Source organism: Podarcis erhardii (genome assembly GCF_964252035.2).
Source record: "Podarcis erhardii genome assembly, chromosome: Z".
Taxonomy (NCBI): domain Eukaryota; kingdom Metazoa; phylum Chordata; class Lepidosauria; order Squamata; family Lacertidae; genus Podarcis; species Podarcis erhardii.
In genome coordinates, this window is record NC_138504.1 from 47,362,365 (window position 1) to 47,384,402 (window position 22,038).

The 22,038-nt window shown below is 46.3% G+C and overlaps 1 protein-coding gene and 1 pseudogene across 2 annotated transcripts; one reads left to right on the forward strand and one right to left on the reverse strand.

The window, feature by feature from the left end:
* The first annotated feature begins 1,431 nt into the window (after positions 1-1,431).
* On the forward strand, positions 1,432-21,337 carry PIP5KL1 (phosphatidylinositol-4-phosphate 5-kinase like 1). The gene is made up of 10 exons (XM_081847669.1): positions 1,432-1,749; positions 5,349-5,549; positions 8,145-8,195; positions 9,217-9,371; positions 12,355-12,479; positions 12,602-12,636; positions 14,755-14,810; positions 16,643-16,755; positions 18,323-18,482; positions 20,345-21,337. The coding sequence occupies exons 1-10, from the start codon at positions 1,732-1,734 to the stop codon at positions 20,919-20,921; spliced, it is 1,491 nt and encodes a 496-aa protein (XP_081703795.1). The 5' UTR covers positions 1,432-1,731; the 3' UTR covers positions 20,922-21,337.
* Positions 18,489-19,537, reverse strand: LOC309333852 (10 kDa heat shock protein, mitochondrial pseudogene; annotated as a pseudogene). The gene has a single exon. The product of its transcript is annotated as a 10 kDa heat shock protein, mitochondrial pseudogene (transcript).
* Positions 21,338-22,038: the final 701 nt, after the last annotated feature.

A 22,038-nucleotide genomic window follows, 5' to 3' on the forward strand; every position in this document is an offset into this window, starting at 1 on the left:
GTGCATACCCTCCCGAGTGTCCCAATTTCCAGGGACGGTCCCAGAATGACGAAAGTCATTCTGGCTTCTGATTTGATGCCAGAATGTCCCTATTTCCCCTGCCAGTGCTGCTGCGAACAAGCTCAGGGAGGAGGAGGTGGCACATGTCCTTAAGGTCCACAAATAACAACACTTTGGAGGTCCCAAGCCTCAAGGAGGTTAGATTGGTCTCAACTAGGGCCAGGGCCTTTCCAGCACTGGCCCTGATTTGGTGGTACACTCTGTCACAAGAGACTAGGGCCCCGTAGGACTTGACATTTTCCGCAGGGCCTGCAAGACAGAGCTGTTCCGCCTGGCCTTTGGTTTGGACTCTGTCTGACCCTTATGTTTCTCTCCCCTTATGGTCTTGATTTATCGGCAACTTTAAAATAAGGCTGCATTTTAAATTGCATTTTAACCTGTATTTTAAATTGGTTGTCCCCCCTCTCTTTCCCCCCATTATGTTTTTACTGTGATTTTATTGATGTTAGCCACCCTGAGCCAGGCTCTGGCCAGGGAGGGTGGGGTATAAATAATAATTCTTATTATTATTATTAAGGGGCAGCAGCGGTAGTGGTGGCTGCAAAGCAGCATCACGTTACCACTCCATGGCTGCTGCTGCTGCTGCAGCCATTCTCCTCCCTCCTCCTCTCCTGTGGGCAGCTCACAGCGACTGCTAGAGAGCAGGTGAGGAGGAGAAGGGGCTGCTGCCGCTAAGGCCCTGCCCTGTGTGACACACCAGCTCTGAGGGGCAGGCAGAGCGCAGGACCGCCCTGGGCAGGGAGAAAGGGGGAGCAGAGTGCAAGGAGTTTTGATTTTTTTAAACAATATAAAAAGTGCTTTGTGGATCTGAACTTGCCCCTCTGTAAAATCTATTTATTGGGGTGTGCCTTCTTTTTTGTAAATCTACCAAAAAACAAAATCTTTATTAAGGGGTTTTCTCCAGTGTGGTGTAGTGGTTCAAAGCGGTGGACTCGTAATCTGGGGAACCGGGTTCGCGTCTCCGCTCCTCCACATGCCGCTGCTGGGTGACCTTGGGCCAGTCACACTTCTCTGAAGTCTCTCAGCCCCACTCACCTCACAGAGTGTTTGTTGTGGGGGAGGAAGGGAAAGGAGAATGTTAGCCGCTTTGAGATTCCTTGGGGTAGTGATAAAGCGGGATATCAAATCCAAATTCCTCCTCCTCCTCCTTCTCCTCCTCCTCCTCTTCTTCTTCTTCTTCTTCTTCTTCTTCTTCTTCTTCTAGACTTTGGAGGGCAAGTGTTCTGTGTCCCATAGGAGTAGTGGCGGTGGCACTTGCCCTTCTTCTGATAGGAAATGCTCAGTGTGGGTGGGATGAAATATGGGGGAGGGAGCGATCGGGGGGGGGGGAGAGTGAGAAATGTCCCTATTTTAATCTGTGGAATGTTGGAGGACATGTTGGTGCCCATGATGGACAGATGGCTGGCTGAGGGCAGAGTGCGGTTGGTGGAGGCAGTGCCACACTCACCCATATGGACCAGCCTCCTCTGTCATTTAGCCCAAGAACCTGATCCAATTTCTTCTCCTCATGCAATGGAACTCCCACGTGGCCCTCTGAAAGGCCACAAGACTGAACTGCCATCTTGGAAAGGAACCTCCAAGTGGTTCCGTGGTTTCTAGGGAGATGAGAACTCACCTGATCGTCACCAGCTTGTTTCTCTCAGAAGTGCCTGTGCGACCCGTCCGTTTATCATGAGTTCCAAAAGTCAGGTATGTAGGAAACTTTCCCCCACTTGCTCACAAAAACCATGTCTGTGATCCTTCCTCATACCCCTTGCCCCAGCTCACAAAGTTGACACTTATTGGGAGCATTTGGAAGGCTAGGCTCCCCCACACCATAAACCATCCCAGTAATGGACTCGTATTCACATTCCCTTGTTTTGAACAAAATGAAAGGCTTGTGGGAGTCAGTCCACATCATTGGTGGGCTCACTTCCTGGTGATTGTGCAGAATCCACAAATCAGTCCTTCAATACAGAACCTCAGGCCCAGTGGTCAAGTGTCGCCCTCCACACCTCTCTGCCTGGCCCTTAGAACTCTCCCTCACGCGCACAACCCTCACTGGGCCTACAGTGCAGCCCAAGTGTTTTTGCCTGGCTAGAATGTGTCCTTGAACTCTGAACATGCCTCTCAGTTGCCTGAATAGAGGGGTGTGGGTGTAGAAACAAGCCTACTATACAAAAGGAATATTTACATTCAGTGCCCCGCCCATTTTTTGCCTTTGCCCCCACCCACCACTGTCATGTGGCCCTCGGAACGTTGCCCAGAAGCAAATGCAGCCCTCGGGGACCCCTAACACTCTCTTAATTCACGTTTCTTACATCTCAGTGGAACGCACTGCCAGGTCCTTTTAAAGGGCTCCCAGGCAATTCTGCCTGTTTACTCAGAAGAAAGTCCCACCGATCGCAATGGAGCTTTACTCCCAGATAAGGGACAGTGTGTTCCCTAAAGCTTCCTGTCCCCTTCCTTGGAATGAGACCTCACGGCAATGCCATGTGCATATGGTATTTATCTGATGGCACAGGTAAAGAGAAAAGACCCCTGGACAGTTAAGTCCAGCTGAAGGTGACTTTGGGGTGCGGTGCTCTTCCCAATCTGGTACCCTCCAGGTATGTCCCAGTTTCAAACAAGCAAACAAATGTATTTTATACTAATATCAAGATACACAGAAGCTAAAACTAAGGGATGTACACAGGACCCACTGAAATAAAATACTGTGGGGCTAGTCATGGCCACTATTTTTAACGTGCCCGAGTTGAACTATCACTGGAGCCAACCCAGGCATTTCCTATAAGAGCCACTTTTCTGTGAGATAAATCCATTTACAACAATTGGCAGAATATTTCCCTTTTTAATGGGGTTTATTTAACCATTCACCCTGTTCACAACTTAGCAACTGAGAGGTTTTTGTTTTTTAAATGAAAATGGCATCTGGGATTCATATATTTCATGAGAAAGTGCAAATGCATTTCAAGACATATGGTATGCTATCCACTGATAAAGATTATCCACAATTTTCTAGGCCACTGTTGCTTCCTTACATTTCCAGTGATTGGTCTTGCATTTAGTCCTTCTGAGGACTGAATCTGGGATAAAATCCAAACAAACAATAGAATTCTGCATAGATCTACAGAGCTGGCACTTACAGGTGCCCCAGAAGACTCACTCTGCGCTTGTGAGTAAAAAGACCTTGTAATGTGGCAGCAGCTGCACTTCGGAACTCTCTGCCTGTTGACGCAAAATGGTCAAAGGCCTGGAAACGATGCCTTATGAAGAACGGCTAAGGGAGCTGGGCATGTTTAGCCTGGAGAAGAGGAGGTTAAGGGGTGATATGATAGCCATGTTCAAATATATAAAAGGATGTCACATAGAGGAGGGAGAAAGGTTGTTTTCTGCTGCTCCAGAGAAGCGGACACGGAGCAATGGTTCCAAACTACAAGAAAGAAGATTCCACCTAAACATTAGGAAGAACTTCCTGACAGTAAGAGCTGTTCGACAGTGGAATTTGCTGCCAAGGAGTGTGGTGGAGTCTCCTTCTTTGGAGGTCTTTAAGCAGAGGCTTGACAACCATATGTCAGGAGTGCTCTGATGGTGTTTCCTGCTTGGCAGGGGGTTGGACTCGATGGCCCTTGTGGTCTCTTCCAACTCTAGGATTCTATGATTCTATGATTCTACGCCTGACAGCTTCTTTCGCTATATACTTTTCAGCACCTGCTTAAAACATTTTTGTTTAGGCAAGCTGATCCAGACACCTTGACATGCTTAATCTCTTCTACCATATATATATATATATATATATATATATATATATATATATATGAGAGTTCCATTGTTTAAATTTTTTTAATTGATAAATTTAATATTTTTTGAAAACTGCGTAGAGGTTTTGCTGCATTCAAGTTGTGTGTGTGTATATATGTGTGTGTGTGTGTGTGTGTGTGTGTGTGTGTGTATATTGTATATAGTTAACTGAATAAATTCATTGGTACAATAACATTAGCAAAGGATGTTACATCTTGGGACTATAATCTGGAATCCATTCAACAACATTTGCAGCAGAAATCACTGGCCAAGAGTCTTAGCAAAAAATCAAATAAGTGGCAAGCCGTGAATTCAGTCGTGATGTGGTGAATCAGATATTGCCAAGGAATTTATTCTTAACTTACATACCCTTCAAGCCCCAGAAAAATAACGTTTAGAGATCCATAGATTGGAGAAAGCTGTAGTGGATTTTCTTCAATTTATGATGTTTAAGACCGCTTTAGTTTGTTCAGAACAAGAGCGGCCACTGAGGAACTCACAAAAGCAGAGTCCACAGGCCTCTATATACTCTTATATACACACTTATATAAAGGCAAAACCCCAACTTAGTTTTACACATGCAGGGGCATAACTAGGGGTTGGCTAGGTTGCCCTCCACCAACGCGCAGACCCAGGGGATGAAAAAATTGTACAGAAAGAGCCAGCGATTGCCAAGGCTGTAAGGGACTGGGGGGGGGGCACTGTTAAATTGCCTTGCCAATGGCACAAGGGAATCTAGGTATACTTCTGTACACATGCATATAAATTCACATTCTCAGAGGAAAAGCATTATCACAGCTGGTTGCCTGATTTAGCAGGAATAATTCAGTGTCTACCTTCTACAAAACTGGTCCAAGGCTGCATTCTTTTCCTGCACAAACATTCTTGACACATACAGTGAGCAGATTATCCTAACAATATCCTTTCACACACACTTTTTTTGCACCTCTTCACATGTAGGCTACCTGGCAATGTATACAGTACATCAATACGATTACCTGCTACAGCAGCTGTAACAGATTCTGGACCTGGGCCATTTGATAGAAACGAATCTCCAGCCCTTTTCTCCAAGCACTGAGCAACATTCAGCCTCACCATACTCTGTCAGACATCACCGAGTGAATATCAGCAGTGGGGGAGAAATCTGATTCAGTTTGCATTTAAACCGTGCACTTTCTGAAACTATGCGAAACACAAAATTGCTTACAAAAATACATATACTGGTAGAAATTCACACTAAAAAGCTGGTGACCCTTCAGGATTAAACAATTTTGCATTACTTTCTGGGAAACCGTGCCTTGGTTTTGGAACGCTTTGGTTTTGGAACTGACTTCCAGAACGGATTAAGTATGAGAACTAAGGCACCACAGTATATTGATTTTGCTGGGTTTGCTCTGAGTGCGACTTATTCTGATTCCATCCGCTGTGCCTCTCCCCATCCACTGCTGACCGCTCCCTCCCTCCCTTCCTCCCTTCCTTCCTCCCTTCCTTCCTTCCTTCCGTTTTAGCACTGCGAGATCCTACCTAAAGGTAGAAGTCGGAGGTTTAACCCATTCCTGTACCGGATCCTCTGGAGAATCCGCCAGCAGTGGAACCTTTTGGGCTTCTTTGAAATCAACGAGGATCACCCGCTCTATCAGTTCACCAGTATGATAAAGAAGGGGCTCAGGGCGTCTGTCAATCATGCTATCCATAACCCAGTAACCACAGTGAGTTTGGGCTGCAGGATGTGGGGGGCAGGTTCTACTCCCACCTTTGTTGCCTCCTTGGCAACTGTGAAACAGGAGCCTTCTGGGCACAGGGATGGGCCGACTTTGTGTTTGGGCGATCAACTTTTCCTCCCTCTTTCCCCTTGAACCCCAAGGTTGACCATCTGGAGCCAGGTGTAGAAGATTAAGAGGAGGCAGTAGCACAGTGTGGGGGGGGGACCAGGTGCAGAATTCTGAGAGGGATTCAACTAGTCAGGGGTCAGCAACCTTTTTCAGCCGTGGGCCAGTCCACCGTCCCTCAGACCATGTGGTGGGTTGTTTTTTAAAGAAAAAAATATGATCAAATTCCTATGTCCCACAAATAACCCAGAAATGCATTTTAAATAAAAGGACACATTCTACTCATGTAAAAACACTCTGATTCCTGGACCGTCCATGGGCTGGATTGAGAAGGTGATTGGGCCGCATCTAGCCCACAGCCCTTAGGTTGCCTACCCCTGAACTAGGTGCTCCCATGACAGGCTCTCTGCTGAGCTGCTGCTGCCTTCTGGAGACTCAGGGAGGGAAGCCATGTCCGGGCTGGGGCAGTGTGCTTCCTAGTCCTCCTCAGATGCCCCCACGCACACGGTTCCTGGGCTGGCCAAGAGGTGAGGGCTCGCTCACCCAGCCTGCGAGGTGTCGAGGATGGAGGTGGCGGGGCCAGGGGAGCACAAGGCACGAGTGGAAGCAGTGGTCGAGACCCAGTCCACAGAGGAGTCCTCTGCTTCCATCAAGGGCGAGGAGGAGGCTACGGCAGAGGCTGAGTTGGGGTCGTTGTGTGCGGAGCGGCGGGAGGCCATGGTTGGTGGGTAACAGCAGAGTGCGTGAGGACAGCGGCCCTCAGCTCTCCTACCACCACCCACGTGCTGCTTGGCCTGGCTGAGAGGGATGGAGGAAGAGGGTGGCGGCGCCACTCACCAAGGAGGGAGAAAGCCTCTCCCCTCAGGTGCACACCTCCACTCCAGCTGCCCAGTCCATGGGGGGAGGGGAGGAGTCAACACCTGTCCTGACCCAGGTGCTGGCAACCCACGCTATGAGGAAGAAGAGGGCAGAGAGGCCCACATCAGGGATGAAGAAGCTGTTTCCCCTCAGGTGTTGTTGGATTCCCAAGGTCCATTGGCCCTGGCCAATTGAGTTACAGTTACAAGGATGGCGGGAGTTACTACTACTACTACTACTACTACTACTAATACTACTACTATTTATATCCCACCCATCTGGATGGGTTTCCCCAGCCCCTCTAGGTGGCTTCCAACAAATTATTAAAAATACAATAAAACATCAAACATTAAAAACTTCCCTAAACAGGGCTTCCTTCAGATGTCTTCTAAATGTCAGGTAGTTGTTTATTTCCTTGACATCTGATGGCAGGGCGTTCCACAGGGCAGGCACCACTACTGAGAAGGCCCTCTGCCTGGTTCCCTGTAACCTCACTTCTCATAGTGAGGGAACCGCCAGAAGGCCCTCGGAGCTGGACCTCAGTGTTCGGGCTGAACGATGGAGGTGGAGACGCTCCTTCAGGTCTACTGGACCGAGGCCGTTTAGGGCTTTAAAGGTCAGCACCAACACTTTGAATTGTGCTTGGAAACGTACTGGGAGCCAATGTAGGTCTTTAAGGACTGGTGTTATATGGTCTCGGCGGCCGCTCCCAGTCACCAGTCTAGCTGCCGCATTCTGGACTAGTTGCAGTTTCCGAGTCACCTTCAAAGGTAGCCCCACGTAGAGCACATTGCAGTAGTCCAAGCGGGAGATAACATGTGTGGGAAAGCTCTGAGGCCTGAGGCCTAAATGTCTCCCCCAGGTTTAACTATCTGGCTTTCATGACTATCCTGAGGCCACACCCCTCTTCCCCAAGTCACACTCCTTGCCGCCTTTGCTTTACACATTCATGGAGTGTTCCTGCCTCACTGGGATGCATCCTTGACCATGGCTCTTTCTTGCCTAGATAGAGGATGGGGAAGGGTGTGTGAGTGTGGATGTAGAAACTGGCCTACTGCACCTTCGCACAAAGGATGGTGAGCAAACATTGCATGGTCCAGAGGTAGTATTGACATTTTTGCTTTGCCCAGTTTTGCCCCAGCCCCACTCACCTACCCACTGGCATGTGGGTTGCTCAGAAAGCAATGAGGCCCTTGAATTGAAGAAAGGTTCCCTGTCACTGACCAGGAAGCATGGTCAACGGCCAGGGATGATGGGAGTTTCCTCTGAGCACACACTTGGCCTTGAATCTCCCCACCACCCTTGCCACCCTCTACTGCCACACCATTGTGGTGCACCACATCTTCTGAGAGCCACTGACATAAATCATAAGATCCAAAATAGAGACACATAAAACTAACAGCAACAACACCGCATGCAATTACCCCCTAAACAACAACCCAGTGCAAGAGGCTGTTCAGCAGCCTCAGCATTTGAGAAATGACTGAGAGATTCAAGTTTTTATTACATGTAAAGAGATGTATTTTATTGGTGACAAGCATGTGAGGAATTTGCTGGGAAATTCTGAGGACAAGAAGGGGGAAAGGGTGGGTGTTCTGACTCTCTTTCTCTCTGCAGGACGTCCTGAGGGAGGATCAGTTTAAGGCAGTCCTCAGGCAGATGCACGAGGTAGGCATCCTTTGAAGGGTGGGGGTGGGGGGTCCCCAAAGGAAACCTCCCAAGCACAATTTGGGTTTGGGCTGGGCAGATCTGTCCAACATTCCAGATTCTCTCCACTTCTCCTTTTTCCAGCATTAGGTTCAGTTCTTCACACGAAAATTCAGCAATATCTGAGCACATATTTCTCCTTATTTATTTACTATTTCATAACGTTTGTTGTGAAACCGCCCTGAGATCTCCGGGTATAGGGAAGAATACAAATTTAAAAAACAAAACACCTCAGAGCAGTATACAAAAAGAATGAAATTCAGGAATGAAATTAGCAGTAAAAACAGTTTTAGAAAGCTATTTATAACATTAAAAATCAGCAGTAAGCACAATTTGGTAAACACAAATTGAAACACATGTCAGCATTATACATATCTGGGTAAGCAAGAATATATTTAGAAGGCACCAAAAAGAGTACAGCGAAGGTGTCTGCCTGAAGTCAATAGGCAGGGAGTTCCAAAGTGTGGGTGCTGCTAGACTAAAAGATAGATTTCTTACAAATGCTGAATGAGCATTATGTGGCACATGTAACACTGCCAATTCCAGAGACTGAAGTAGACTGAAGTGAGCACATGTGTGTGTGTCTATGTATGTAATTTCCCCTAATAAAAACACTTTATGCTAAGCAATTTCCTCCTAATATAATGTACGTTGTGTCTATTATCACTAATATGTGCATTTTAAGCACACTTTATCTTTGTGTGCATTTTTTCACACGTTACTTGGCTGGAGAACTTAGCAATGGGTGATTTGGATGAGTACACATTTTGAAGGCCTGCTGTGTTCCAGTTCCCATATATTGCTTTGAAAAGTGCGAAGCAGATATATTTGCCTTGAAATGGGAACTGAACTGAATCATTCCCTCCCTATCAGGGACTTTGCTCAGCTGTAAAGGTTCTCCACCAGAAGGGCAGCATTTTGGCCCCCATAGCCTTCTGGTCGCCCCTTTCTCTGAACTGACCTCAGTTCTGCTTCCCAGCAGGGCTTTGAGATGAGGACGTATGCTGCTCCTGCTTTTACCCGGTTCCGAAAATTTCTTGGCATGGTGGATGTCGATTACCAACGGTCACTGACTTGTGACAGCTCATACTTGCAGTTCATCAGCAACTCTAAAAGCACGGCTGACTTCTTCCTCAGGTCAGAAAACTACCTTGTCCACAGCAAGAAAAGACACAAGTGAGACCTGCAATAAAGAGCTGCAGTGTGTCGTGCTGCTGTTCATATCTCCCCTGCCCTGCTTCCCTGGCTTTTGGTTGCCCCTCCCCACAACAAACAGTGAGCCTTCCATGCACTCTGAGCATGCTCAGTTCTCACTGGACTACTTTGAGTCGGTCTCTTCACTACCCTCACCCTCATTTAGGCTCCCCCCCCCAAAAAAAGGAGGTTTTCTTGGTACATCGGCAAACTCTGGGATTCTCCCAAGCCTGCTTGTGGATGGGTGGTTCTGTTCTAGATACAAAAGCATCAGCACACACACACAGGACATTGGAAATACAGAGAATAATGTGAATATATTCATATGAACCTGCTTTGTGCTGTGTCAGACTCTTGGTCCATCCAGCCTAGCATTATTCTGACTGGATTCAATAGTGTAAATCAATAGTAAAGGTAAAGGGACCCCTGACCATTAGGTCCAGTCGTGGCCGACTCTGGGGTTGCAGTGCTCATCTCACTTTACTGGCCAAGGGAGTCAGCATACAGCTTCCGGGTCATGTGGCCAGCATGACTAAGCCACTTCTGGCGAACTAGAGCAGCGCACGGAAACGCCGTTTACCTTCCCGCCAGAGCGGTACCTATTTATCTACTTGCACTTTGACATGTTTTCAAAGTGTTAGGTTGGCAGGAGCAGGGACTGAGCAACGGGAGCTCACCCCATTGTGGGGATTCAAACTGCCAACCTTCATCCTGGGGCAAAATTATCAACCTGAGATACTACTTCCGGGTTAGCAGAGTCTGTAACCCGAAGTGTCTGTAACCCGAAGCATTTGTAACCCAAGGTACCACTGTATATATTTATGAATTCCTATGCATTTTATGTTGGAGCTGTTAGAATGCAGCCATTGGCAGATTCTAAGACATAGTTGTGGCATCCCTTGTGGTGCCCCAGACTCCCCACCCTGTGCAACCAAACCAGTTGTGCTTCCCAGATCTGCCTCTTATGCAACTCAATTTGCATTCATACTGGATGGGATTTGCGTAAGGAGAAAGCAGATAGACAGCAGTACCTCCAAACTTCCTAGACTGTCTTTCTAAACCAGGGGTCAGCAAACTTTTTCAGCAGGGGGCCGGACTAGATTTGGGGCAGGGGGAATGAACGGATTACTATGCCCCACAAATAACCTGGAGATGCATTTTTAATTAAAGGGACACATTCTACTCATGTAAAAACACACTGATTCCCGGACCACCCGCAGGCCAGATTAAGAAGGCGATTGGGCCCCCAGGCCGTAGTTTGCCTACCCATGTTTAAACTAACATGTGCTGGCCTTTCCTATACAGTGGTACCTTGGTTCTCAAACTGCTTAGTTGTCGAACAAATCAGCTCCTGAATGCCACAAACCCGGAAGTAAGTGTTCCGGTTTGCAAACATTGGGGGGGGGGGCGGGGGTAGCTGAATGTCCAACATGGTTTCTGCTTGAGTGCAGGAAGCTCCTGTAGCCAATCAGAAGCCGCTTTGGTTTTCGAAGGGTTTCAGGAATCGAACAGACTCCCGGAACGGACTAAGTTCGAGAACCAAGGTATGACTGTACAGTATGGTGGTACCTCGGGTTACAGACGCTTCAGGTTACAGACACTTCAGGTACAGACTCCGCTAACCCAGAAATAGTACCTCGGGTTAAGAACTTTGCTTCAGGATGAGAACAGAAATCGCGCTGCTGTGGTGCAGTGGCAGCGGGAGGCCCCCTTAGCTAAAGTGGTGCTTCACGTGAAGAACAGTTTCAGGTTAAGAACGGACCTCCAGAACGAATTAAGTTCTTAACCCGAGGTACCAGTGTATTACTAGATTGCTGCTCTTAGGGTTGTTGACCCTACCCTGTCCCTTCCGAAGCATGGAGGATCCATCTTCCTTTCTCTCTTCTGCTGAGATCAGAGAGCAAGCTTTGCTCCTTTGCAGCTTGTTAGCTGGAGTAGAAACTATTTACTATCTAATATGTACTTCGTATAATAAACTAAGTTTTATATCCAATATGTTTCTTATAATAAACTAAGTTTTCCACACTCAGTGTGATTGTTTTACTACTAGATCGCATTCAGCAACATGTATTCAGTATGCAGCCAGCTTCCAAGCTGTGCGCTAACTCTACTAAAAATTGAATGCATTTTCAATTTTTAGCCTCTCTACATATGCTATCTATTAATCACTGTTTATGAATGATATATACTGCAAATAAAGAAAAGCAAAATGTTAAGTTGTGGGTTGACATAGCAGACGACACAGCGATTTCTCCAAGTAGCTCTTTATTTCGTAAGCTGGAATAGAACTGACTGCAAACAGCTCAGCCGGCCTGCTTTTATAGGCAGCCGGCTGTCAACATTGTAACAACAACAACCCAGAGTTCCCGCCTAAAATAACTGACGCGGACCTGAGGGAAAACTATCTACAGACCTGAGTGAAAACTATATACAGTATCCCCCTGCTGGCCCAGGGTGAAACTTCACTACATAACACAAAAGAACAAAAATTTATGGACTTTGTTAATTTTTCTACCATTTGATACAGTTCTTGCCAGGCAGTTACTGCTGGTTATATTATCACTGACATGCAATCGCATTGGAATGTTAATTACATTTTGCATTAATTGTTCTATTTTAATGGTTGATAGTTTGCTATATGATGACTTTGAAATGTTATGGTGTTCATATAAACAACTTGAGTTATTTGTTGGATTGTTGGGGTTGGGGTTTTTTTTTGGGGGGGGGGGTCCTTTTGAACTCATTGAACCCAACGGTGATCTAGTCCAACCCCCATGCAGCTATTTCATATTTGAACTTTGTTGTAATGATGTATTGATTTGCAGTTTTGTTCTGTTGAAAGATGATTTGGGCATACTTGCATGAGAAAGTGATATGTAAATTTAAACAAATAAGTGAATTCCTGCTTCCCTCCCGTCTTAAACAGCAATGATAAACGCTTCTTCCTGAAGACTCAGAGTAAGCAAGAAATCCAATTCCTTCTCATGAACCTAGCCAAGTATCTAGAGCACATGGAGAGATACCCTCACTCCATCCTTGTCAAATTCCTGGGTAAGACATGCTTGAAGCACATGAATGAAAACAAGCCTTAAAAGTCAGCAGCAGTAATACGTTTCTTATGATCAGGCCAAATCCTTTGGCTGTGATGTGTGTTTCTCCCTTTCTTCCAATAGGTGTCCACAGTATTATCGTCCCTCGGGAAAAGAAAGTAAGGTTCTATGTGAGCTATTTCTATTAGTAGTTAATATACAGTACCTGCGAGGAGATTTTGCAAGGCTTCAAAGCTCCCTTACTGGAATATTTCTGCTGGGGCTCCAGCCTTGAAATAAGCTAGCTGGGGGCTCAAACAGGGCAGTTCACTCTTCACCCCCCAGGGCATTTTGTGTGTGTGTGTGGGGGGAGAAATGGCTGACCTCTTGATTTCAGTTAACCCTGTTACCATACACTCCAACATTTCTCTGATGAAAATAGGGACATCCCATTCCATGATGATATTTTTACTATTATACCCCACACACATCTTATTGGGTTGCCCCAGCCACTCTGGGTAGCTTCCAACATAATAAAACATTAAACATTTTTTTTAAAACTTCCCTATATAGAATTCCCTTCAGAAGGCTCAGGGGTCTGATAACTCCATACCCTCCAACATCTCTCCAGTGAAAATAGGGACGGAAAAGCAGGACATTCCGGGATCACATCAGAAACTGGGATGGCTTCTCTAAATCAGGGACATCCCTGGGACACTTGGAGGGTCTGTGTTGCAGCTTCTGCACACCTACAAATACCTCCCTCTTTTTCCTCAATATCCCTGTTTTGGAGACAATCCTGTTGGCACTCAAACACTTGAGTTTGCTGTTAGAGGGAATGTTAGATAATTGCCACAACAGAAACATAAATAAGGCCTGCAGAGGGGGGGGGCGGCTATGTAATCACCCCTCCTCTCCTAGCCCCCTCATTTTTATTTTGAAAAGCCTGAGGTGTTGTACCCAGTGCTAGCCCTGCTCAGAGTAGACCCATCGAAACTGCCAAGCATGGCTTACATAGGCCCGTTAATTCCAATGGTTCTACTCTGAACTTATTTGGCTACAAGCCATTATGTTTATTATCTAACTTGGGAAGAACAGGCACCTACATTTGCTTGTTTTCTTGTCCCCACCTCACTTTTTGCAGGGCCTGTCTTGATTTTTCATTGTGTTTTTAATGTCATCCAGAGATTTTCAGGTGCTATACAAAAAACAAAATTAAAAAATACTTTTTTTTAACTGAACACATTTTTAGGGGCCTTGTTTGCATCACAGCATTACAGCAGCAAACCCTGAAAATGAGGGGTGAGAAATAGTTTTTTAATGGACAAATTTTGAAAGCTTTGTGGGGCACGAAAAAGACTTTGGCATCACAGTTGGGGTTGTCAATAATTCTTTTATTACCAAAAGAAAAAACACTTTTTAAAAACTCATTTTTCCTCTTAGAAACGACAAATTTGGGGAGTATTTGGGGACCCACCTTGGGGGGGGGCAGGCTGAATATGATCCACCACCCATGGCTTAAACCCCACCCCCCTACTGTAGGTGTTTTATTAAAAATAACAAGAATGCTTAGTAGCATTCAGAAGCTACTAAGCTTCTTTTACCCACCATTCACCCTCAGATCCCAGGGCAGGTTAAAATGATTGAAACACAATATTAAAAATAGTTTACAACAAGTTGAAATTACAGAAGTAAAGTGGATCCTAAAAATATACATCTTAAGTGTCAAAAGCCAGGGTCAAGAGGTGGATCTTAGGGGTCCTTCCCTTCCCCACCCATTGAGGAAGGCCCTTGCCTTCCACCCATCCTTCTGTCTTAGCATTAAAGGTAAAGGGACCCCTGACCATTAGGTCCAGTCGTGGACGACTCTGGGGTTGCGACGCTCATCTCGCTTTACTGGCCGAGGGAGCCGGTGTACAGCTTCTGGGTCATGCGGCCAGCATGACTAAGCCGCTTCTGGCGAACCAGAGCAGCGCACGGAAATGCCGTTTACCCTCCTGCCGGAGCGGTACCTATTTATCTACTTGCACTTAGACGTGTTTTCGAACTGCTAGGTTGGCAGGAGCAGGGACCGAGCAACGGGAGCTCACCCCGTCACGGGGATTCGAACCGCCGACCTTCTGATTGGCAAGTCCTAGGCTCTGTGGTTTAACCCACAGTGCCACCCACGTCCCATCTTAGCTTTAAGCATCCTGAAAATGTCCTATGGGAGAGATTGCACACTGCCATGAGTGCTGCATGCTTGAACGGTCATAGCCCTGGACTGACCTGCTGCTGTTTTCTGCTTGTGCCTCTAGAGATACTTCATCATCATGCAGAGTATCTTCTATCCTCACGATAAGATTGTCGAGCGGTGAGTTCCTTGCATGGTTTGAGAGGAATGGCACCATTTTTAGCTGGGGGGTGGAGGGTGGGTCTGAGTTGACGATAGAGGCCTTTCTCCACTCCTGGGGCTAATAATAATAATAATTCTTATTATTTATACCCCACCCTTCCCAGTTCAAAAACCGGGCTCAGGGCGGCTAACAACAAATTTAAAGCACTTAACTGGAAGGAATTTGTTTTGTTTTTACAAATTTAAAGCACTTAATTGTAAAAGCAGCATAAAATACAGCATAAAAACATGAATAACAATAAAATTCAAAATTCAGAAATCAATTTAGGGGAAATAAGCATTAGATAATCACCAGGGCTAGCTGGCTGAAGTGGTCCTACTTAGGCCAGCGGGGAGGCCAGAGGAGAATTAGCTGTGGGGTCTCAGAGCGGGTAATCTTCATAAAGGGGAGGGGGAGGGAACAGAAGGGAAATAAAAGATCAGGCTGAATTCAAATTAAAGGCCAGGCGGAATAGCTCTGTCTTACAAGCCTGATGAAAGCAGGTTAAATCCGGAAGGGCCCCAGTCTCAAGGGACAGAGCATTCCACCAGGTTGGAGCCATCACTGAGAAGGCCCTGGCCCTGGTGGAGGATAGTCTGACTTCCTTAGGGCCCGGGACCTCTAAACTATGGTTATTCGTGGACCTTAAGGTCCTCTGCGGGGCATACCAGGAGAGGCGGTTACATAAATGCGAGGGCCCTAAGTCACAAAGGGCTTTAAAGGTCAAGACCAGCACCTTGAACCTGACCCTATACTCCGCCGGGAGCCAGTGCAATTGGTGAAGCACTGGGTGAATATGCTCCCATGGCAGGGACCCCAGGAGGAGCCCTGCCACGGAAAAAGAACACATGTTATTTTCAAACTTTACACTGAAACCGTCAGCGACAAGAGCAGACACGGATAAAAGACAGTTGGCAATTTCTGGAACCACAAAAGCCTGGACCTCATTATCTAGGAAGGAACAATACAAAAACCCAGACTCAGTTAAAGGCCTCTTAGTCCCATCTGCCAACGACACAAAACGTCCACTGGAGTTTGTGGGACAGTTTCAAGGGCAGCCCCACGTAGAGTGAATAACAGTAGTCAAGCCAGACTTCCTTATGCCCCTGGGAGTAAACCCCGTTGAATAAAGGGGGGGGGGGTTACTTCTGGAGGAACGTGCACAGGGTTGTGCCGTGGAGGAAGACCTTATTCCCTATCAAATACTGTCTACTGACTGGGCTCTTTGAAGCAAGGCTTACCATCCCTCTAGAAACATGCTAGGTTTCTGTGTGCTGGGATTTATTGTTTTTGTGAATTGCCACAGCTTAGATGCAGGTACCTGGCCTCAGCAAGACCTGGGCCCAACTGCACACACCCCGGGACATGTCTGGTGTGCACCCCCCCCCCAAAGCTGTGTGTTGGCAGTGAATGAGAGGAGGTGTAGCAGTGGGCAAGAGAAGTTTGTCCATTGTCACCAAATCTTGAGTCTCCTTCTCTGAGGGACTGTATCATTGCTCAGACTGCAGATTGGAAGCCACTATTCTCACTAGAAAAATTGTTCTCTGGCCTGCTACTCTGAAGGGAAGTGGGTTGCTGAAAGAACAACAGAGCCCTGAAAGCAAGTTGGGAGTGTTGATCCAGGAGGCCCAGGTTCGAATCCCCACTCAGGCAGGAAGCTCACTGGGGTGCTCTTGGGTGTCACCATCTCTTGTGTCTGACCTACCTCACGGGGATGTTGTTGCTGGGATGCCCCAGGCCTTCTTGGACGACAGGTGAGGGAATGAATACCACCTCTCTGGCACTCACCAGCCCTCCTTTTTCCTTGCAGGTATGATATTAAAGGATGTGACGTGGGCCGCTGGACAGATCCAGCCCCGAAGGGCAGCGAAATCATTGTGGTTTTTAAGGATCTAAACTTTGCTGATAAGACCATTTGCCTTGGTAGGTCTCGCCACCCCCCACCCCACCTCTGCAGGAGCTGAAGGAGAATGCTCACCTTCCTGGCCCCCATCCCTACAAAAGTCACACTTTGTGCTAAAGCAGGGGAGGCAGTCCAGGGGTGTGCGTTATTTCACTCTTTATTTATTTATAAATAAATTAACTGCTTAATATTTATTTTTTCACAAGAAAACAGCATCAGCAGGATGTTGAACCAGATGTTTTGCTCAGATGACAGCCAATTTGCTGCTCCTTACATTCTTAGGCACCTAACCACAATATTGTGCACTCATCTTTGTGTATTAACCAATTCAAGTCCTTTGTACAGAATTCTGCTCCCACGGTGACCATTTTGTTGGCATCCATTTCTGCCTTAAAGGCACGGGGTCAGGGGTACATTTCAGTGCAAGTGATCCAAGGAATCTCTGGGGAATCTACACTTTCTGCAAAAAACAAAACCCAGCCAAAGTACTGAAAATCTGTTCTCTCCCACATTGTTCTACAGAATAGCTGTGTGTGTAAAACAACAACGGGTGTCTTAGGCAGAAAGTGCAAATATCAGAGATTCTGTAGCGCACCCCTGCATCCCCGAAGAGTTGTCATTGCAGCCTGTTGCCACAGAGCATTTACCGGTAGTTATTTTAGAATGCTGCCACATGATTCCTTATAGGAGTGAGGCCTTGTCAGCATATATAACATCTCTTCTCAGAGATCTGCACTGGTTGCTGATCTGTGACCAGGCCAGGTTCAAGGGGCTGCTATTAGTATACAAAACCCTTAACCCCTGGGACCAGTTTACCTACAAAATCGCCTACCCCACATGTGCCCACTTGGCTGCTTCAATGGACAAAACTGGTACTGCTACAGATGCCACATGGTACCCATTCCACACGTGTAAGAGCTCCAGTGTGGTAGCCCCTGCACTTTGGAACTCCCTGGCTATTGAGATCAATCATGTGCCTTCATTGAACTCTTTCTGATGCTTGCTAAAATAATTCATATTTAGACAAGATGCTTAGATGTGCTGGAGGGAGTTTTAATCTATTCTGGTATTCACTTCTTCAGCGTTTAATGTATTGTAAGTTTTTCCTGATTTTTTGGATTTATCTTTCTGTAAACGGCTTTGATGTTCCTTACAATCTCGTAGCGTATAAATTTTATGAAATAAGTAAATAATCTTAAATAAATGGCAACATGTAAAACCACAACCTCCGAAATGAAAGCTACTGTCCCTCCAGACGGATGTTTTTGTGTGGAGGGGGGGCTGTATTCTGCAATATGCTATAGATGCAATAATAGTGCAGCTTTCTAATGGCCTGTCCACACAAACATCATTCTGCTTTATCAGTTGCTTTGCAATGCTTCCACAGGGTTACCACATTATTGCCACCTGGGGGTGCGCTCCTGTGTTGTAGCTCAGCAAAAGCAGGACAAAATTCCTCTAAAGAGGGCTGCTCAGGGTTGGGAGAGATCTCGGAGGCCAAAGAGTTTGCTTTTCTGCTCAGTACAGGGAACCTTGCAACCTCTTCACCCCTGACTGGCCGAATATGCCCATCTCTCATCCATGCAGGTCCACAGCGTGCCTGGATGCTGACTCAGCTTGAGCTGGACACACAATTCCTGAAGGATTTGGGCGTGATAGACTACAGCCTTCTGGTGGGCTTGCAGCCCCTTCATGAGGACGAGAGGCTCCTGAGCCACGCACTTGCCAACATCATTGCCAACAGCATGTGAGGCCCTACGGTGGGGTTGTTGTTATTGTTGGTGGGGGGTATCTGTCATAGGGGAAGCCATTCTGGCAGGGCCCTGACTTTCTCCCCACCCTCTACTAGCCAACTCAACCTTCTACAAGCCCTGAAAGCTCCCAGGTGCTTCTCACACCACCTTCTCTCTCTCTCTCTCTCTCTCTCTCTCTCTCTCTCTCTCTCTCTCACTTTTTTTAAATTTTGAAGTCAGAATGTTGCTTGGTAATTTGGGAGAGTTTGTATTTATTGGAAAAATAAAGAAATTATTTATGTGGTGGAACAAAACCATTTGAGCACTTTTTCAGAATAATAATAATAATAATAATAATGAAAATTTAATGATAGTGCTTCAAGATGAACTGTTCAGTCCACATATTTTCCAAGAATATCTCTAAATATGAAACAGTCCTCGTCATCCAGTCGAACTGTTTATCCATCATTCTCCAGTAGCAGAAACTTCTCACCAACTTTTAAACTAACTGGATGAGTATCTCCCTCCTTGCCTTTAGAGCATGTTCCAATTGCCATAACAGTGGCTTGTAGAATCACAATGCCTCCTTTGTTACAGTCTCAGCTGCACACCTTTCAACCAATACACGGTCAAAGAGGGGAAGAATTTTTTTCAATGCCTGCTTTGCCATGGTACACACTTACAAGGCCCCCTGTTCTGGCTACCTGCTCCCTCTGCAAGAACTTGAGATTTTTTTAAAAAAAATAAAACATTTTCTTTTAATTTACAAACTTGTATACCCCTGCATACAAGTTTGCATGTCCTCCTGTATGTGTGGAGGAGAACATATGCAGTATACTATAATAAATATGAATTACCGGTATTTATTCTATGCTATCTTATTTTTGGATGGCCCCAAAAGCTCTTCCCAGTTGCTCCATGTGTGAAAGGCATAGCAGGGCACTATTACTGCAGTCAGTGACGTGTTGCAGACATTTTTGCAGGGCACTGATGCAATAATATTGCAATTGTGGTGGATAATCCACATGTCATTTTGCTTTCTAAGTTGTTCTGTGATGCTTCCCCTGTGCTAATACAGTGGTGCCTCGCAAGACGAAATTAATCTGTTCTGCGAGTCTCTTCGTCTTGCGGTTTTTTCGTCTTGCGAAGCACGGCTATTAGCGGCTTAGCGGTTATTAGCGGCTTAGCGGCTTAATTAACGGCTTAGAGGCTTTAAGAAAAAGGAAACAAACTCGCAAGAACTCGCAAGACGTTTCGCCTTGCGAAGCAAGCCCATAGGGAAATTTGTCTTGCGGAACGACTCAAAAAACGGAAAACTCTTTCGTCTTGCACGTTTTTCGTCTTGCAAGGCATTCGTCTTGTGAGGTACCATTGTATATTATTGTTGGCCAGAGGAGCTCTCTTGAGCTCCTAAGTGCAACTTAAGTGGGACAACTCCCCCTCCCCATAACATTTAGATGGAATTAGGGGAGTGCAACTGGTTTGGTCACACTGGCACGAAGCCTTGCAGGCCCCACAGGGGACACCACAACTATGATGTTTAATGGACGTCAAGAGGCGTGGGGGCACTGAATTTTGGCATCGTACAGGGCTCCCCTGAAATTTGAGACACCATGGTCCACCACTAAATAACACTTGTGGTATTAAAAAGTTACCTGTTTCAGCTGAAGTTAGGGGGGACTGGTTGGAAATGTAGGAGTATGTCTGCCTTGAAAGCTTTGCAGGCACAAACAGTACTGAATACAGTATTGCATATAACTGTCATCGACAAAAAAGGGCATCTGAAAGGAACCATTATACAAACAGGATGTTGGACTGAATGGGCCTTGGCCTGACCCAGCAAGGCTCTTCAAATGCGCTTATGTTCCCCTGACAGGTCGATTGACACTAACAGTGATTACCAGAACCAGAACTTTGGGAACGCCTTGCAGGAGTCTCACACGTCTCATGGCTATTCTTCTAGTGTGGACCAGTTCTACAAGCTCTCCCCTGAAAGCAGGTACACCATCCAGAACATGCTGGCGCTGTACCTGAAGAAGAAAGCGAACACAGACAAGGAGGCAGACTCTTCTAGGGGAAGCGAGACCTTCATGCAGGAAGTCTTGGCTCCTTACATGCTCCATGGGATCAACTTCGACCCGACCGCCCAGTGTCCTGTTGGAACAGAGGAGGGTGGGCATCCCCAAACCTTCAACCATCTGGCGGAGTCACTCTTCCACCTGGCCCAGAACAGACGGCTCCTTCCCAACACGCGGAATGCCTTGCACGTGATTGATGGTCCTGACTATCGCTATTACATAGGTATCGTTGACCTGTTCACAGTCTACAACTTCCGCAAGAAGATGGAGCATTTCTGGAAGACCCTTCGGTTCCGGGATAAAAGTTTCTCCACAGTTGGCCCCGTCTATTATGCTAGGAGGCTTTGCAAATGGGTGCAAGACCATACCGCATGAACGCAGGGAGGGGGGCAGTTGCAGGAGGGCTGAGGGAAACATCCCCAGACTGTCCCCAGAGTCTTGTCCCCTACATGCCTTGCAGAGAAAACAACAAGTACACAAGAACAAGCTTTGAAGTGACTGCTCCAGGGAGTTGGAGGTCATTGTGGAAACTTTTTGGTGTCCAGGGATGGGAACAACATCTGCAGGAAACTAAAATTCCCCTGTATTCTGGTAGCTGGGTTATGTCACAGAGCCAGAAGGGAACAGGTTTTTCTGCAGGAGTGGTGTGTATTTTTGTGAGGGTGGGAGACGTGTGTCTTGAAGAGCTGAGACACTGCAACTGCTGGGATTTAGATCTGAATCCTGGACATTGTAAACATTGCTGCATCCTGGATATGAGGGTGGTGACAATACAGGAATCTACAAAAGTGTTTGTGTGTGTTTCTGCATCCCAGCTTGTTATTGAGCATAGTTCTACAGAGGCATTAAGGAGGCCAGGTGGAGTTAAAGGTGAGGGGAGAAGAGACATCAGACATGCAGTGACAGCACCCCACTGATGGCAAACGATTAAAAAACAAATAGCTATACGCATACTTTGTTTTCCCTTCAAGAAGCTGACAAGAAAGTTGCACTGATATTCATTAAAATTGGGAATATTTTTTGGGAAACACTTTCAGTAATACGGAATAAAGCATCTCATAAAAAACCAATACCAAATCTTAGCAGAATTCCCAGGAGAGTTCTTAATAAGGGAAGAATCAACCTCTCCCCCACTCACAGCACCCCAATCTGTGAGCAGTGTGAAATTCCAGGGGTTCTTGGTGCTCACCCAGGGGTCATGTTTCTTTTTGGAAACGAGGCACAGCGGAGACAGTGCTGTCTTTAGGATATATGGTTTATTTATACCTATATATAAGCTAAGCCTATGATGGAGGGGTTCATGGCATTAACACCCCCAAAGGGTCTTGCTTCTCTCATAACTGCAGTCTTGGATCCATACAGATACCAACCACTGCTCTGCCTCTCTGCCTTTCCAGCTTGCCACTTTTCTTCTTTGTGACATCTCATCACTTTCAACTCTAAATTCTGGCTTTAACTTTCATCAGAAAGCCAGGATGGCTTATATTTTAAC